The sequence below is a fragment of the Lithobates pipiens genome, unplaced genomic scaffold (genome assembly GCF_037356315.1).
Source record: "Lithobates pipiens isolate NorthernLeopardFrog02 unplaced genomic scaffold, aLitPip1_a1.2 Scaffold_28, whole genome shotgun sequence".
Taxonomy (NCBI): Eukaryota; Metazoa; Chordata; class Amphibia; order Anura; family Ranidae; genus Lithobates; species Lithobates pipiens.
Window position 1 is genome coordinate 50,906,540 of NW_027507789.1, and position 19,196 is coordinate 50,925,735.

The following is a 19,196-nucleotide window of genomic DNA, read 5'->3' on the forward strand; positions in this document are numbered from 1 at the left end:
CTACTGTAATGGAGAAATGTTTCTTATCTATTGTTATGGTTATGACGCAACACCTTTTTGAATGTTCGGTGTATGCCACTGTGATTGTAATCTCTGCAATAATGTTCAATAAACATTACCTGTTTAATGTAAAAAAAAACAATAACAGCAGATGCCAGCAACAGGGGCTGGGGCACCCACTGCCTGGCGGAAGTGGCTCAGGGCACCTGGGTTCTTCCCTCCAGAAGAACGGTGTCAAACTTCTTTGAGATAAGAGCAGCCTTCCAGGCTCTACTATCCTTTTGTCATCTGATTTCAGGAGCCTCGGTCCTACTCAGACTAGACAATTCCACAGCAGTGGCATACATAAGAAGGCAAGGGGGTGCTCGAATCTTATCCCTTCTCCAAGAGGTGGAACCGATCATGACCTGGGCTCAGAGGAACCTGAAAGATCTAACAGCAATATATGTTCTGGGGGTTCAGAATGTCCAGGCAGACTTCCTTTCCTGAATACTCCTAGACAACAACGAGTGGTCTCTCCATGAGGAAGTATTCAATTGGTTCCTAACGTTTGGGCTCTCCCCAGAAGTCGACTTGTTTGCCTCCCCCTGCAACAAGAAACTGGCGAGGTACTACTTGAGGTACAGGGATCCTCAAGTCTACAGGGTGGACGCCTTGACATAGAAATGGTGGTTCCACAGGGCCTATGCCTCCTCGCCAACTCCTATCATTCTCCTAATGCTCCTCAGTGTTAGGGATTCGATTCCTTGCAGACCAGATCTTCTGTCTCAGGGGTCGAGGCTACATCCTTGCCCGGATCACCTGTGCCTAAAGGCTTGGTTTTTGAAAGGGGAAGGTTGGAGGCATTAAGCTGCCCTGAAGAGGTTATTCCTACTCTGCTTAGTACAAGAATAAGTAGCACCAATCTGGTATATGAGAGGATTTGGGCAAAGTTCACAAGCCACATGTCTTCCAGGTCTAGCTCCTGAAATACTCTCGCAGTTCAGGACGTTTTAAGTTTCTTGCAGACAGGATTGGATATATCGCTATCTGTTCTCTTCATGTTCAGGTGTCAGCAATTTCAGCCTTCTCTGGAGTTGCATGGGCTGATCATCCTTTGGTCCAACAGTTTTTCAAAGGAGCAGTCAGGCTTAGGCCACAGAGGAAACCTAGATTTTCCAAATGGGATCTTCCATTGGTTCTGGATTTCTTTTCACAACTTGACAAATCACTTTCAGTTAGAGAAATAAAACTCAAGACCTCTTTCCTGATAGCCATAACTTCAGCAAAGAGAATTTAAAAAATCCAATCTTTAGGTTCAAAGGAACCTTTTCTCACTTTTTTTCCGGATAGAGTGGTCCTAATTCCGATGCTAGGAACAAATCCCAAGGTTACCTCGGTCTTCCATGACAACCAGGAAATCACACTTCCTACCTTCAATTCTGCTGGAAGTCTGGATGTGGGTGTTACAGCTTCTTTTCGTCAGACGGACTCTCTTTGTTCTGTTCCATGGGAAAAACAAAGGCTCTAAGGCTTCTGTCAGATCCATCGCTGCTTGGGTGATCCAGGCTATGCAATGGGCTTACAGAGAGAAGGGCTTGGCTCCTCCTGAGCCGGTTACAGTGCACTCTACTAGAAGTCTCTCTACTTCATGGGTGGCCTCACGTCATGGTGCACCTGAAGTGACCTGCTGAGCAGCCTCCTGGTCATCTGTCGGTTGACAGTGTTAAATCTTTTTTGTTCAGCACTTTTGCCCACCCGGGTGTGTTTGGCGAGTTATTTCCCACACGTTGCTGCCATGGAGTCTGTCAGGAAAACTGAACATTCATATCAAAATACTTACCATAATTTTCCTTTCCTGATGGACTCCATGGCAGCAGGAGTTCCCTCCCAAATGGCTGGAGTAGGCTAGTTACCTAACACGGCCGTGGGCAGGGAGCAAAGATTTATGGGAGTAGTGTCCTATAGGGTAATGGAGGTGGGACTTAAACCACACGTTGCTGCCATAGAGTCCATCAGGAAAGGAAAATTACGGTAAGTATTTTCATAGGAATTTTCCGTTATTCCAGTTTTTTTTTCAGAGTTGGAGCATTTTTACAGCTGAAAAACTCCTCTTAAGGCGGAGGTCCACCCTAAAGTGGACCTTCCGCTCATTGGAATCCTCCCAGTACAGGTATCTGCACCCACTTCCTGGATAGCTCTCTGCGGAAAGGGGCGTAGATTACGCCCCTTTCCGAAAGTCCCCCGCTGCCTGCTGGGAAACACACAGATCCCAGAAGCAGCGGGTCCATCCTCATTGCGCAGCGCGACTCGCGCATGCGCAGTAGGGAACTGGGAAATGAAGCCGAAAGGCTCCACTTCCTGATTCCCATACCTAAGATGGCGGCGGCAGCACCCGAGAGACGATCGAGAGATCGGCTTCGGGTGCCGACATCGCGGGAGCACTGGACAGGTAAGTGTCACTATTTTAAAAGTCAGCAGCTGCAGTATTTGTAGCTGCTGGCTTTAAAAATAAAAAAAACGCGCACTCCCGGCGGACTCCCGCTTTAAGCCCAGGTTCACACTGGCAGTGGGATTTAAATCGTGTAAATTCAGCTGAACTCGCACGATTTCATACCTGCATGTCAGTCCGACTTCGGGAGCGATTTCAGAGACATTTGTGCGGGTTCCTGCATAGATGTCAATACAAATCTCACCCGAAATCACTGCTGGGAATTGGTGCGGCGCTGCATAGTCACCATCAATAGCCGCCGATTTGGCATGCAATTTGACATGTCAAATCGCATCAATGTGAACCTAGGCTAAGGCCTCATGTACACTGGACATTATAAAAAAAAATCCAGTAGCATTCGCTGTAGAAAGCTTTTTTGCAGTAGCGTTTTTGGTGTTTTTTAGCTTTTTTATTTTTTTTTTAAACAAAATTATACTACAAAATATGTATACCACAAAAGCTTATGATTTAAAAATGCTGATAAATGCAGAATAGCTGCGGTTTTTTTTTGTTTTTTTTAAGTTGTTTTTATTGTAATTTTCAAAGTAAAATACATTACAGAGCCTATTGGGCATACCCAGGCTCGGTCACAGAAGATTGCCCTGCCAATCACAGTGCACAGCGCAGCTTGCTAATGCGCAGTGCATGCCTGGCTGTGAAGCCACAGCCAGGAGCCCACAGTCAGAATGCCAGAGAGAGGAGCGAGGCTTCGTTCGCCCGCATTGCTGGACCGTGGGACAGGTAAGTGTCCGATTATTAAAAGTCAGCAGCTGCACTTTTTGTAGCTGCTGACTTTTATATGGGTGGAACGCCGCTTTAAGTGAATACAGTTTTACTGGTTCTGATCAAAAACGTATTCGTTTTGTGAATCAACCCTAAAACTGTGGGGTTTGTGAATGTACATTAGTGTCCCTCTAAGAACGTCTTCCTGTGGAACTACAAAGAATTCTGGTTCAAATAACCTATACCCCGATCCATTCCAACAATTACCCGATCGATCAGCAACGCAAGTCACACCTCTTTTGAGAAAAAAAAATCCCTTATCACATACCTCCCAACATTTTGAGATGGCAATGAGGGACACCTACTAGCAAACGTTTGTAGGCATAGGACACGCCCCCTGCCACACCCTCTTAAAGGAGAATTAACCAAAAAAAGTTTAATTAAATCCACAAGAGCTTTTTTTTATCACTACTATTTCTTTGAATTGGCTTTTAAAATTTAGAAATGCAGCAATTTAGAATTTGGTTGAAAGGTTTCACACTGGGAAACACTTTTTGAAAGATAAAAAGTGCATTTTATATACAATAAGGATGAGCCTAGGCGTGTTTGCACAGCCCACGTGCAGAGCCCGCCAGGAAGTCGGCACTGCTCTGTGCTAATCACAAGCAGTGAGACATTTCCCGATGTGTGGCTGCAGAGATCGGGAAATGTCTCACTGCCTGTGATTAGCGCAGCGCAGTGCTGACTTCCTGGCGGGCTCTGCACGTGGGCTGTGCGAACACGCCGGAGCTCATGATGAGGGATAAATGAGGAGGACATTGCACCAAATCAGGGACAGTCCCTTGAAATCATGGGCAGTTAGGAGGTATGCCTGATCATACCTTCCTCCTCGCCCCACAGTTATGCCCTGTACACGCGGTCATGTGTGGGCTCCATCTGACTTTTTCAGTCGGAATTTCCGACACACAAAGTTTGAGAGCTGGATCTAAAATTTTCCAACAACAAAATCCTATCATTTAAATTCCTAATGTTTGTAGACAATTCCGACGGACAAAGTGCCACGCATGCTGTCCTCTTTATAGTCCCGTCATACATGGTTTATGTCACCTCGTTCTGAACGATCGGATTTTCTGACAACTTTGTGCGACTGTGTGTATGCAAGACAAGTTTGAGCCAACTTCCATCAGAAAAAACCCGATGGATTTTGTTGTCGGAATGTCCGATCGTGTGTTCAGGGCATAACAATGCAGAACGTCCATATCTCTTTTCCTTCTAGCTATGACATCATCAGCTTTGAATAATCCCAGTAATCAGTTCTATCCTTCTTTACGAAAGTATCTAAAATGTGAACTGCTTGTGTTGCCTGTTGTGAAACATCCAGGTTCTAATTTTTATTCTCCAACTGTCAGGTTCTAGAGCAGGCCTATATCTAACTGCTTGATCTTTAACATATTTGTTGTTTTACATGCAACAAAAAAACAAGGCCCTATTTAGCCGTACCAAAGTATTATTCTTCCTGAGTCATGATTCTACCGGGTTTGCAAACATACACAAACATCAGATCCATTTAAAACAGTAACAGCACACACATCAATTTAGCTGGGATTAGGCCTGACGGTCGCCTTTCTGGGCCTAGACAATTTCTATATTACCTTTTTTTTGGTGTTCCTTCAGCTCCTTTGCAATGATTATCAGTGTTCTTTCTGTCTTGCCTCAGTCGCTGGTCACAGGCGTCTGTTTCTTCTGTTTTGTCATCTGCTGGTATAAATATGTGAGCCGTAAACCCTCCCACTCCATGCTTTCAGTTTCTATTCTCACATCTGACCTAGAGAATGGAAAGTACCAAGGTGGGAGGGAAACCGAAAAAGGGAGAATAGAAACCGGATGTAAGGGTACAGAAAATCAAGGAAAATGGGGGAAAAAATACAATTGTCCTTTATCATCATTTAGAGAGACCGACCTTCTTTTTGAACCAAATCCTTCTCCCTTTTTTTTTTTTTTTTTTTACTGTTTAACCACTTAAGGACTCTTTCTGAGATTTGTTGTTTACAAGTTAAAAACAGTTTTTGTTTTTTGCTAGAAAATTACTTCGAACCCCAAAAATTATAAAAAAATAAATTCGAACACCCTAGAGAATAAAATGGCGATCGTTGCAATACTTTCTGTCACAACGTATTTGCGCAGCGGTTTTACAAGCGCACTTTTTTGAATAAAAAAAAGACAACAGTAAAGTTAGCCCAATTTTTTTTATATTGTGAAAGATAATGTTATGCCGAGTAAATTGATACCCAGCATGTCAGGCTTCAAAATTGCGCCCGCTCGTGGACTGGCGACAAACCTTAAAAATCTCCATAGGCGACGTTTAAAAAATTCTACAGGCTGTATGTTTTCAGTTACAGAGGAGGTCTGGGGCTAGAATTATTGTTCTCACTCTACCGATCGTGGCAATACCTCACATGTGTGGTTTGAACACCGTTTTCATATGCGGGTGCTACTCACGTATGCGTTCGCTTCTGCACGCAAGCTCGTCTGGAATCGCGTTTAAAAAAAAATCTTATTTATTTTACGTTTTTATTTTTTTATTTTTTTTACATTTTTTTTTTATTTATTTTTTTATTGTGTCACTTTTATTCCTATTACAAGGAATGTAAACATCCCTTGTACCAGAAAAAAAGCATGACATGACCTCTTAAATAAGAGATCTGGGGTCAAAAAGACCTCACATCTCATATTTAGACTAAAATGCAATAAAAAAAATGGCCCTTTAAGAGCTATGGGCGGAAGTGACCTTTTGACGTCGCTTCCGCCCTGCAATGATATGAAGACTGGTAGGGGCCATCTTCCCCTCACTCATCTTCATGTCAGGCTCCAGTAAGCCGCAGAGGGCATCGGGGGGTGCGCAGGGAGGGGGGCCCTCTCCCGTCGCCAATAAAAGCGATTTTTCCGCGAATCCACTGCAGAGACCACTTTTATTTGAAAGCAGACTGCCCGCTGAAGAAGAGGATACCGGGGTTATGGCAGCAGCTAGATGACATACCATGAAATTCCTCTTCAAAGTACCAACATAAAATGACAGTGGGTGGTCCGGAAGTAGCTAACCACTTCAGCCCCGGAAGATTTTACCCACTTCTTCACCAGGCCATTTTTTGCAATACGGCACTGCTTCATTTTAACTAACAATTGCGCAGTCATGCGACATTGTACCCAATCAAAATTGATATCCTATTTTCCCCCACAAATAGAGCTTTCTTTTGTTGGTATTGGATTACCTCTACGGTTTTTATTTTTTATAAAAAAAATAAAGTGACAATTTTGGGGAAAAAAATATATTATTTTACTTTTTGCTATACTACATATCCAAAAAAAAAAAAATGTATTTATCAGTTTAGGCGAATATCTATTCTTCTACATATTTTTGGTAACAAAAAATCACAATAAGCGTATATTGATTGGTTTGCGCAAAAGTTATTGCGTGTACAAAATAGGGGATAGATTTAGGGACTTTTTTTTTTTATTGGTAATGGTGGCGATCTGTGATTTATAGTGGGACTGCGATATTGCGGCAGACAATTCTGACCCAAAGTGACACTTTTTGGGGACCAGTGACACCAATACAGTGATCAGTGCTTAAAAAAATGCACTGATCACTGTATAAATGACACTGGCAAGGAAGAGGTTAACACTAGGGGCAATCAAAGGGTTAGATGTGTTCCCTGAGTGTATTCTAACTGTGTGGGGCATGGGCTCACTGGGACAACGCAGAGATCGCTGTTCCTGATTACTAGGAACAGCTGACCTCCATGTTTTCCCCTGTCAGAACGGGAATTGGCCTTGTTTACATAGGCAGATCCTCAGTCTGCCTCTCTGTGGAGCGATCGTAGTTTGCTAGCGGACATCGAGTCTGCTGGACCCGCGCGTGTGCTCCCCCCCCCCCCCCCCAGCCCACAATAGCTCATGCACACAACGATGTATGGGTAGGTAGTTTCAGACAGCCAGGTTGCCCTGCCGCAATAAATGTGTGGTGGGTGGTCCGGAAGAGGTTAACTGTCCCTCTTTTTGATCTATTGTATAGACCTCAAATATAGCATTTGTGATGTCTTTTTTTTTTTCCTTTAAAATAACAAACATGTTATACCTACCTAAATCAAAAAAATATTCTGAAAGTGCGCTGTCTATTTACAATTAATGAAATGTGAATCAATGTAACTCATAATAAACACAATAAAAGTGCTTCGCTGCCAGAGCCATTTTTGCGTTTTTTGTACACAAGTTTAAAAATATTGTTTTTGGCCTGAAGATTACACAAAACCACCCAACATTATATATTTTCTGAAGGCCGACACATGAATAAAATGGTGGTAGTTCCAATTTTTTACTTCGCACGTTATTACTGTAAATGTCTAGGGAAAGCAAAATGTAATTACATGCCCTAGTCAAACAGGTGCAGAAAAATTAGGCCTTGGGTTTTTGGTGGTGCCAGAACACTGTAACCCCCTCACAATTACTCTTGTTGGGCACAGGCAGGCCCTGCTGTTAAATATTATTTCAAAAATTGTAATTACATACTCCTGTTAAACAGGGGCAGAAAAATTGGGCCTTGGGTGTTGGTGGTGCCCTAAGCCAAAAATATTGTTGAAAGCTAGCATCATCAAGATTCAGGCATAAGATAGGCAGCATAGGCACTCTTCAAAGGATCCCAGATCTATAGCAAATTCAATCAGTTACATCAGCATCTGGGGCTTGATAGCTGATGATCCAAGACTGATTAATTTTTTTTTTTAAAGTGAGCCTATCAATGGAGTCTGCGGACAGGCGCACTCTTTGATCCATTACAAACCCTCCAGCAGCACTGAATGTGCGTTCAGAAAGCACGCTGGATGCAGGACAGGCCAGTTGCTCGTTTGCATATTGAGCAAGTTCTGGCTAGTAGACCATCCTCAAGACCCAGTAACCCAGTGGATGCTCTGTTGGAAAGGTCTCCTTTCACATGTAAACAGGAAAAGTCATGTATCGGCTTTTCCCCACTCGCATCTGACAAACGCGAGTAGATCAGCGGCTCTCCTGACGGGTGGGTCTTGCGCTGATTGATTATGAGCCCCTCCATGGATGCCCACACTGGACCACCAGGGAGGTCCACAATGGATGGCTACCAGGTATGCCACCCTGGACCACCAGGGACAACATCGCCCATCAGAAATGCCTGCCAGTGCCATCAGTGATGTCTGTCAGTGCCATCTATCAGTGTCGCCGATCAGTGCCAGTCAGTGCAGCCTCATCAGTGACCGTCAGCGAAGGAGAAGACGTATTTATTTACAAAATTGTATAACAGAAACAAAGACAAATGTTTATTTTTTCAAAATTTTTGGTCTATTTTTGTTTAGCAATTAAAAAAAAAAGCAGACCACCAAAAGAAAGCTCTGTTTGTGGGAACAAAATTATAAAAAATGTGTTTGGGCACAGTGTAGCATGACTGCGCAATTGTCATTTAAAAAGTGACAGCGCTGAAAGCTGGAAATTGGCTTGGGCAGAGGGGGGGCACCTGCTATTGAAGTAGTTAAAGCAAAACTTAAGCTTCAAATGAACATCACAGCACTTTACTTATAAACAATTAAGTTATATATACTTCTTTCCAAAGTTCTTCTGCCAGCCTGGTGTCATTGCGGGTCTTTCTTTTGCTCTGGTGGCTGTGGGCAGTCCCTGCCTCACAGAACGGTGCTAGTGTAAAGAAATGGGAGCACAGTACAGTGCAGTTGTACTTTGAAGGCCAGTATACACCACATGAAATCCAGTGTGTTTTTTTTTTATATATATATAAAAAAATGCATGGTAAGTAGGTTATATGGTTTCCAATGGGATAGTTCACATCAGTGCGGTCAGTTCCAGGGCTTTCCAGTTCAAGAAAAAAACATGCTGCATTTTTCCTGCATTGGACTGTACTGGAATGTGATAAAACACATTAAAAACGCACCAGACTGCACTGGAACGCATCAAAAACACACCAGGCCCTAGAACAATGAGAAAAAAAAACAGGAGAAAAGAAGAAAATCTGGAATGCATCCGAAAGGCATAAACAATGCACTGGAACGCAGCAAAAACATTAAAAATATACATGCAGAAATGCATCCTGGAACGGATCTGGAGTGCGTTTTTGTGGTGTAAACTGGCCCTGAAGGCCAGAATGATGACTTACCCCCAGAGAATAGACCCATGACTGCCAGGACACAGGGAAAGTGGGTTGAATGACCTCCTGTGGCAGCAGAGGACTTTCTGAAGATAGGGTGGACAGACAGCATCGGATTAAAGTTGAGTAGCGCTGCAAAAGCTGCATTTATATTATTTTTCTTTAATTGGGCTATCTTTTAACTGGCATTCGATTGGGATGCATATTGGGAGTATTTTTGGTATGTCTTTGTTTCTTTCTGCTCTCAGAGAGGAATTGTTTTTTGTCCTCCTAATGTTGTAGACATTCCCGAGAACCTAGAGTCTGACTATGACTGTGGGAAAAAAACATATTTGCTGCTGCTCAGGGTGGGGCAGAGGTGCCTGCAGGCAACTGTTTTCATAGACGAATCTATTGTCAACACACTGGCAACCTTTTTGTGCTAGAATTGACTATCCCTAGTCGGCATGTGTGGTATATGTGGTCCTAAAATAGTTGCTTTGCTAGACAAAGATCTTCATTAAGGCCTGTTTATACAAGCGTGTTGAGATAATACTGCAACACATTGCACTACAATGTATGATATTTGTTGTGGCGTGTTGCACTGCAAAAATGAAACAAGCACTAACTGTGCATTGAGGTGTGTTATAGCCCATTCATATTAAATAGGCAGTTTAACACTATGTGCTGCAACACATACTTTCACGTTCTTTGAGAGCAAGGGTACCCTTCCCGTATTTGCACTCCCTCACAGCCTATTACTTTGCACCCAGCCCTGAGATTGGTTGAGTGAGTGACCAGGGGGTAGAATAACCTCACTTCCTGAGTCATTTAACAGTGCTTGGGTCTAATTATTGGCTCCTAGGTACCAGCACTGTCACATTGGAGCAGGTCAAATGCTCCTCCATATCTAGAAGTGCTGGATAGTGTCATTGGCTGTGGAGAAGCAAGGAACAATGAGGGAGTACAGGTAGGTTTACGCAGATCAGCCATAACATAATGACCACTGGCAGTACCAAAAATGGTCCAAGGAAGGAAAACTGGAGAACTGGAGACAGGATCACGGGCAGCCAAGGCTCATTACATAGTAGGTGAGGTTGAAAAAAGACACAAGTCCATCAAGTCCAACCTATGTGTGTTACAGTAATGAACCCTTTACGTAGTTTAAGGTTAAAACTCTTTTCTTCTAATTTTAATGAGTGGCCATATGTCTTGTTAAACTCCCTTCTGCAAAAAAGTTTTATCCCTATTGTGGGGTCACCAGTACGGTATTTATAAATTGAAATCATATCCCCTCTCAAGCGTGTCTTCTCCAGAGAGAATAAGTTCAGTGTTCGCAACCTTTCTTCATAACTAATATCCTCCAGACCCTTTATTAGCTTAGTTGCCCTTCTTTGCACTCGCTCCATTTCCATTCCAGTACATCCTTCCTGAGAACTGGTGCCCAAAACTGGACATCATACTCCACGTGCGGCCAGACCAGAGTCTTGTAGAGCAGGAGAATTATCGTTTTATCTCTGGAGTTGATCGCCTTTTTAATGCATGCCAATATTCTGTTTGCTTTGTTAGCAGCAGCCATTGCTGAGCCTATCAACTACTAGGACACCCAGGTCCTTTCCATCCTAGATTCCTACAGAGGTTCTCATCGATCAGGATGCCCATGCTGACCCATGTCTACAGCCCAAAGTCCCTAAATGGGCACATAAACATATGAACTGGACCACGGAGCAATGGAACAAGGTGGACTGATCTGATGAATCATGTTTTTACTTTTACATCTGGTGGATGACTGGGTATGTGTGTGTCCCTCACTGTGGCAGATTCGGTGTGATGTCTAGTCCATGCCTCAATAGTAGGGATCGACCAATATAGTTTGTACGATGCCGATACAATACCGATATTTCTGCCACCTCTCCTGTCGATAGCCAATATTTTTTTCCGATATTTTGAACATTTAAACTTTTCAAAAAGAACACCAATTTTATACACAAATCTGGCATAAACTGAACATGTTAATGTTTATTAAAATTAAACATTAAGGGATCGTTCTTCACATGAAAACTTATGGGAGAAAAACACACAGATTTCAAAATTAACATCTCTGTCTGCCATGCACCATAGTGTGATTAACGAGGTCTAAACAACTGGGAAAAATAAAGTGCTTGAAAGACAATAACTTCTTAAATGGCTTCCCGAAACATAGAAAACATATAACTGTTGCTAGTGCATTACACTGCACTGATTCAATTTAACTCACTACTGCAGTGCAAACCTATAGACCAGTGATTCTCAACCAGGGTTCCTCCAGAGGTTGCTAGAGGTTCCTTCAGCATTGGGCAATTTCTGCCTCTCAGATAAGTTCCCACTGACACCATTGATCTTTTTAGCTATCTGTAAGGAGGTAAATCTTCCCAATGACCACAAGTGTAAGGACCATTCTTCCCACTGACCATCACACTAATGTATCATGAGTTGTAAATTTCGAATTTTTAGCAGGGGTTTCTCAAGACCAGAAAACTATTTCAAGGGTTCCTCTGTGTTGAAAAGGTTGAGAAAGGCTGATATAGACAGTGGACATGACACACTGACATTACACTTTCTTCATTACTCCCAGTTAAGTAGAACACTATTATAGTGCAAAAAGCATAACATTTCAGCATGTTCACCTGTTAAACGGGTTCAGTTTTTTTCATAAATTGTGGCCACTACACTGGACATGCTCACTTGGTACAGATGAAGGAGGAGCAGAGAAGTATCTTCTAGCATGAGAGGCAAGTCTTTTGTAGCTTGAATAATTTTCTTTCCACCACTGAAGAGGATCACCACTTCTTCTGTCAATTACTGGTTCCTTCAAATAGAGATGAAGTTCATCATCCAGGCTGATTATTGATGCACATTCAGAAGAATCCTCTGCATGAGGCCCCAATAACACTCTGAACATGGCATCAATTTGAGCACAATGGAGATTCTCTCCTGCTCGTTGTCTTTTTTGACGTTCGTTTTTTTCAGCACCTTCCAGATTAGTAACCTGCTCTTCCAAACTTTACCTTTCTGCAGGAACCTCCAGCAGCGCGTGTTGATCTTCATTGTTTTGCCTTGGCCAATACATCATCAAAAGAGAAAACATGATTCTTGTATCGAGGATCCAATAGATATGCCAAAACAACATTTTTATTCTCTCCATGCTTCTCAAAGCGTTTGGTGAGGCTGTCCCTCATGACCTGCCTGAATGTTTTAATGCTACATGTGTTGGGTCCTTCATTCTCTTGAAGAAGCATCTTCAGCACTCTCGCACATGGGATGACAGATGACACAGATGAGTCGTAATGACTCAACTCTAGTGTTCCTTCCTCTATGGGGAGGAGGGTCTCAATGACATTGGCTACAATATCCCACTGATCAGCAGCAGGACAATATTATCCTCCATGTTCACCTGAATAGATGCTCAGAGCTCACTTCTTTGCAGCATATGAAGTGTTGAATTCCAACGTGTTGTCGGAACAGCCTGAACTAGGCTGTTTTTGGGTAGGCCAAGGTCTGCCTGAATGCATCTCAGTCGCTGCTTGGCAAGGACTGAACGGCGGAAATGGCCGGTGCTTTGCACCTCTTCAGCATGCCAATTATATCTATCACAGCTCTCTGGCTTGGCAGACCATCATTTACCACAAGTTGCAGGGTGTGTGTCAGCAAGCCTCATTCCTTTCACCATGTTCGCGCCACTGTTAGGAAGCACAAGCATCACTCGGTCTTTGTTTATTCCCCAGTCTTGAACCATGCCTAGAAACATTTCTCTAATGTACTGCCCAATGTGGGATCCTTGCGTCACCTTTGTATTCAAATAGGAATGTTAGGATACGAGATATCAAAAGGCACTTCGTGGCTAAATAGTGGATATCTCAGGTATATCGATATAAGGAGGTGCCATCATCCTTAATGAATAGAATTTAAAACAAGAGTAGGTAGGGACTTTGGGATTTTAAAGGCACCAGTATAGGTTAAAAAAAATAAGAAAATAATGAGTTAATATTTTTATATATAAATGTATTCAAATATGGAAAGACGTACATTATAGAAAGAATTAAAAAGATTTTTAGACACAGGGAATATATCCAAGCATATAAAGATCTACATCAGATACACATCGCAAATCAAATGATAAATTTCAAAATCTATACAGGAGAACTAGTCACCCAAAAGACATATAGATTAATGTATATGAGTGCTATGGTGAAGAGCTGATGTAGAATCCACAGAACTTGCCCGACATGTTTCGCGTTGTTAGGAAAAACGCTTCTTCTGGGGCGTGAGTAAAAACACTCTTAAGGCCCATACACACGATCAGACTTTTTGACAACAAACATGCAAATTAGCTGTTTTGGAGCAACATCCGACCGTGTGTACGCTCCATCGGACAAACTTTTTTGGTTTTCATCGGACTTTTGTTGGCTGTGCGAACGGACAAACTTTCTGGCAACAAACGTCCGATGGAGCAAAGTCTGATCGTGTGTACAGAAAACCATAGGACTTTTGTACAAAGTACAAACAGGCATGCTCAGAACCAATGCAAAAGATCAGACAACAATACAGAAGTTGACCAAAGGTGGCGGTAAAGAGCAGAAAAACCACATGATTTGGTGAAAGTTGGCTGAAAAAGTCCTGCCGTGTGTATGCAATACAAGTTCAGGGCCGACGCCCTTTGTACAAAAATCCAAGGGAAAGTTTGTACAAAGTCCTATCGTGTGTATGAGGCTTTAAAAATTCAAAAGAAAGAACAGAATGCATGAATACATCTTACAACTAGGTTACAAAACTTTAAAGCAAAGACATATAAATTGCTGAATGCATATTGATCAAGAATGTATATACACCAAAATAATATATACGAGAATGAAAAAACAGTACTTGTCAGAGAAGGACCATGCGGGGTTAGGGGCCATGTGTGCCGGTCATATATGGGGCACTGTGGAGGCATACACGTTATTATGAATATTGAATATTCATTGAAAAGGAATAATGCATTAATATATATACAGGTAAATCTAAAAGTTAGATGTCCTACCCCAAAACTTTCTGTAGATGGTGCTGATAATACATAATAAAGGTGGTGTTTTTATATAATGTGGTAGCTTGTTTCATGTAGATAGAACTGAAAATAAACATATCATCAGTATGGACAAGGAAGTTCCACAGATGCATATACAGATTAAAGGTATGTGTATATATATAGTGTATAGAGTATAGGCACTCACCGTGCTGGAAAGAAACAGCCTCTGCCAACCAGAAAGATAAGGAATATGCTGATGTCCTTTTTTATTTTGTGTGGTGGGTAAAATTGCACAAGGCAAATCTCTGGGGATACAATATGAATATTGATTGTAAGGTTGTCCCAGGAAAGGCAGAAGAGGGGAGGGGAAATATAGGGACTCAAATTAAGTTGTCATATACTGAGGGAAAAGAGTGCTTACCTAATGTGTGTACTGGCGTGAGACATCCGCCATACACGTGTGTAGCCTGCAGAGTGAAGAATGTATATACACCAAAATAATATATACCAGAATGAAAAAACAGTACTTGTCAGAGAAGGACCATGCGGGGTTAGGGGCCATGTGTGCCGGTCAGAGTCTCTCTAAGTACGTGCATGTCCCGCCCACCATAATGTGATTGGCAGAAACGCCAATCCGTAAAATGTAGTGGGTCTATCATGTACGTCTTTCCATATTTGAATAAATTTATATATAAAAATATTAACTCATTATTTTCTTATTTTTTTGAACCTATACTGGTGCCTTTAAAATCCCAAAGTCCCTACCTACTCTTGTTTTAAAACCTTTGTATTCAACACCAATTGCCTTTTTGTCCATCCGCTGTCAATGAAGTGGCATGTAAGACTAATTAGTGACTCTGTTGGTCCTGACCAGCAGTCAGTCCTGAATGAGAATGAGTTGGCAGCATTCTCTGGTTGCAATATAGCATTTACTTTCTCAACTACCTTTTGGTGAATCTTTCCCAGCATTTTGGTTCGATAATACTTTTCACTGCTTGATGTCCTTTGGCTCAGCTATGGACATCAACCGCTGAAATCAGGCACCATTGTAAATGGCTGGTTATCTGTAACCATCATCTCTATGATTGCTTTGCCCAGCTGTTGGGATCTTCCATCCGAATTTAGCCACTTAGCTTTTTTTCTGAAAAATATATTTTATTGTTTGGTGGGATTGTGGGATTTCACTTTGTGATTCAGTTTGTTTTCTCTGTGCTTTATTACATAATTCAACATGATGAACTCTTAGCTGGGCTCAAAGAGTTGACGTATTTTTGGTTTTTGCAATTGTTGATCCCATGCTCACATTGTTTGTGCATGTGTTGCACACTGATGTTGGCTGGTACCCTGCTGTGGGAGGGTGGGGGGCTACTGGCTGGCACCCTGCTGTGGGTGGATGGCTGCTGGCTGGCTGGCTGGCCTCAGCGGTCTGGCACCTTACTGTGGGTGTGGCTGGCTGCTGAATGGCTGGCTGGATGGCCGGTTGGCGTGTCCGCCCGAGTGTGAGGAAAAAGGACAGGGAGGCTTAGGCCCAGTACGCGGAGGCGTAATGATGTCGTGTGCATGTCTGTTCATGAAAGTGAATGTAAGTGTTGTTTTTCTAGTAGGAAGTGCTTTAAGGGGAAGCAATGTAGAGGAAATGATCTACTTTGAGGTGTGGTTAGGTTGTGGACTGATAGCAGATGTTTTTGTGAATTCTCTGCAAGATGGATTTGTACACTTTGATCTTTTTGACGCTTGGCTTGGTCCAGCTCAACTTTGCTCACACAAAAAGTTTTGCCACTGGCAATGCTCAATTCTTATTCTCCTCTCCTGCCTGGCACTGACCAATGGTGGCCCGTCCGTCGGGGGCGCACGGGCGCTGCCCCCCCAAGCTGTAAAAAAAAAAAGTGCAGTTTAAGAGTGTCCAGGTGCCAGACACACAGTCGTCTATGGGTAGCTTCCCAGCCTGCAATCAGCTGACTGCAAGCTGGGAATCTGATTTGCCCACGTTTAGGGCATGTGCAGGGCGCAAATGATGCGCCCACACACACTCCCACTCTACACAGATTTGTCTCTGTCCTTCCTTCCTGCATTTTAATTGGCAGAAATCGGAGGATGGTGGGTGGTGCTTTTTTCAGCACACCGCATCCCTTCCGGTTTCTCAGCTCACTGCAGTGTGGAATGGACACAAATAGACGACTGAGACTGCCAGCGCAGCTCCATAGGCAGAGGTAAGCCCCTATGCAGGGCAGTAACTAGGCATGGATCAAGGAGGCTGTGTATAGATGCAGGGACTGAGGGACAGAGTTAGAGCAGCTCATCCTCTCTATAACAAGCAAATGCAGGGAAGTAAATCTTTCACTCACTCATGTGATAACAGCACAGGCACAGCCTTATTTATTTCAGGAGAGACACCAATCTTCCCATGTGACAGGTTGCCCATCCCAGTGCTGATATCTTCAGCTATCTCACTGTTTGTTGAACTTGTCTCCAGATACAGTTATACTGTCCCAGCATTAAATAAGTTGGAGCCTGAGTGTGCAGTGAATGTTCTGTTATCAGAGGAGGTTAACCCTTTACTTCCTTGCATTTGTTTTGGTCTCTCTTATTACCTACTAGAGGTAGGGTATGAGCCCAGGTTTGGACTACTGCGATCTAAGACATGGCATGTGATTTGTATGTGCACTGCGGTGCGAATCAAATGCAATGTCTGTGATGCGCGTTCAGCCATACAGTTGTATGGCTGAACTCGCATTAGGTTTGCAGGAAAACCACCACTGGAACCTTGTCTGATGGAGCTCCACTACTCCAGCCTTAAGGCCCCTTTCACACGGGGCAGTGCGGGCACCGGCGGTAAAACGGCAATATTTTTAGCGGCGATATGCGGCCGCTAGCGGGGCAGTTTTAAGTTCCACTTCCACTTTCTGAAAAGGCTGAGGGGGGTAGCCCACAATTTTACTGCTTTTGCAGTGGAATGATCACACTGAGTTCCATCCTGGTTACCTTCCCCAGGTGCACCACCCAGACGATTCCAGCCAGGATGTTAAATTGCAAGGATCGAGACCTCATTTTGAGAAAAGTCAGGCAGAAGTGGATTATAGAGCACAAAAATCAAACTAACTCTATGTAGGGATGTGTTCTTTTGTACACTGTCTGTGAGGTTGTTTATATTCAAGCCTGGTAAATACAATAGAGTTCTTGTTACAATCAGATTCTTCCTGTTAAGAGGTTGTTTCCTGTCCCTGCTTAAAGAGGAAGTAAACCCTCTCTGAAAAAAAAAAAAAAACACCCTGCAAGACAAAGGCATAATGAGTTAGTATGCATAGCATACTAGCTCCTTATGAATTACCTGAAACCGAAGCCCACGCAGCAGTCCTCGGTCACCTCCTCTGTCGCCAACATGATACCGGGAGTGAGTTCCGTGTATCCGGCGCTGTGACTGGCCGGAGCCGCGATTATGTCACTCCTGCACACTTTCAGTGATGGCACGATCCCATTCATTAAAGAGGAGCTGCACAAAAAAAAAAAATATTAAAAGCCAGCAGCTACTAATATTGCAGCTGCTGACTTTTAATAATATCACACTTACCTGTCCCAGGGTCCAGCGATGTCGGCGGCAGATGACGAGCGATCGCTCGTCTCGCTGCAGCCACCGCCGCCATCCTCTGTCAGGGAATCGGGAAGTGAAGCAAGAGGGCTTCACTGCCCGGTTCCCTACTGCGCATGCACGAGTCGCGCTGCGCTGGTTCCCCGCTGTGTCTCTGGGAACTGTGTGTTTCCCAGAACACAACGGGGGGCGGAGCCATGTGGCGGTGGGCGGAGCCAGTTATCCAGGTAACTGCACCCCCCTCCCCCCCGAAAGGTGCCGATTGTGGCACCGGAGGGGGGGAGGGATAATACTAGCGGAACTTCCCCTTTAGGGTGAAGAACCGCTTTAAGCGGCATGCTCAATGCGCCTGCGAGAGATCAGTGCCATCTTTCTTGCAAATATCTCCTTAACCGTGTAGGTTAAGGAGATATTTCTTACACCTACAGGTAAGCCTTAATCTAGGCTTACCTGTAGGTCAAAGTGGTCTGTAAGGGTTTTGTAAGGGAAACCTGTGCAAACCAGAGGTGCTGCAGGTTGATTTTGTGCTGTATCCACCCAGACTGAAAATGGACAATAGGCAAGTGTCACTGCACTGTGTTGCTCACTGTTTGTTATATTACTGTCACTCCTGTGTGAGCACTCCTATGTGGGAATCAGAGGCTTCTCTGATTCACTTTAACTTTCTATTTGCATAATGCAATATACTTGGGCTATTCTCAAGTGTATGAGAGCAAAGCTCATTTGATTATAACATATCAAGTGACTGGTTTGTGTTGAAGTGTATATCTGCCACTTCATTATTTAAAGCAACAGTGTCCCTTTTTGGTCTGAGGGATTCCTAGCTAGTATTAGCGTAGGGAATGGTAAACAGCTCAGGGTAGAGCTCCGGTCGCATTGATAGCCTATAGTTAGGTTAGGGACCAAGCGATAGGCTAGATAGTATGATTTGCCTTGCAGCTGGCGAGTTTCAGACTTCTTCACCATCAGTTTGTTTGTTTGTACAAGCATCCCCAGGAAGCCACCGCTCCATAGATGCATCAGTGTTTGCAGGGGAGGGCTGGCAGCCTTAGGCCAGGGGGGCAAGTCCAGTCAAGTGGCCCATTGAACCACCGAATCAGCTCACTGAGGGCTCCATTCAAAGCAGAAGTACCAAAATGCAATGCAGGCCCATTAGGGGCACCAGGGCGCCGCCCCCTCTCTCCTCTCCACCCCCTATATGCATCTTGCTGCA

The 19,196-nt window shown here is 43.5% G+C and overlaps 2 protein-coding genes across 3 annotated transcripts in view; one reads left to right on the top strand and one right to left on the bottom strand.

Annotated features, from left to right (window-relative positions):
- ZNFX1 (zinc finger NFX1-type containing 1) overlaps positions 1-5,008 on the bottom strand; it is a 69,895-nt gene extending 64,887 nt beyond the window's left edge. Inside the window, exon 1 of the mRNA XM_077459198.1 lies at positions 4,847-5,008. The gene's annotated coding sequence lies outside the window, so the exon portion shown is untranslated. The remainder of the gene's footprint in view (positions 1-4,846) is intronic.
- Positions 1-19,196, top strand: part of LOC143935377 (uncharacterized) — a 105,986-nt gene that overhangs the window by 19,128 nt on the left and 67,662 nt on the right. The window contains exon 1 of one of the 2 annotated variants that reach the window (XM_077459200.1): positions 14,509-14,562. The exons of the other annotated variant lie outside the window; for it this stretch is intronic. Within the exon in view, the coding sequence (XP_077315326.1) occupies positions 14,523-14,562 (40 nt within the window). The 5' untranslated portion in view covers positions 14,509-14,522. Of the gene's footprint in view, positions 1-14,508; positions 14,563-19,196 lie in introns of those variants that run through there. 2 annotated transcript variants of the gene reach the window in all.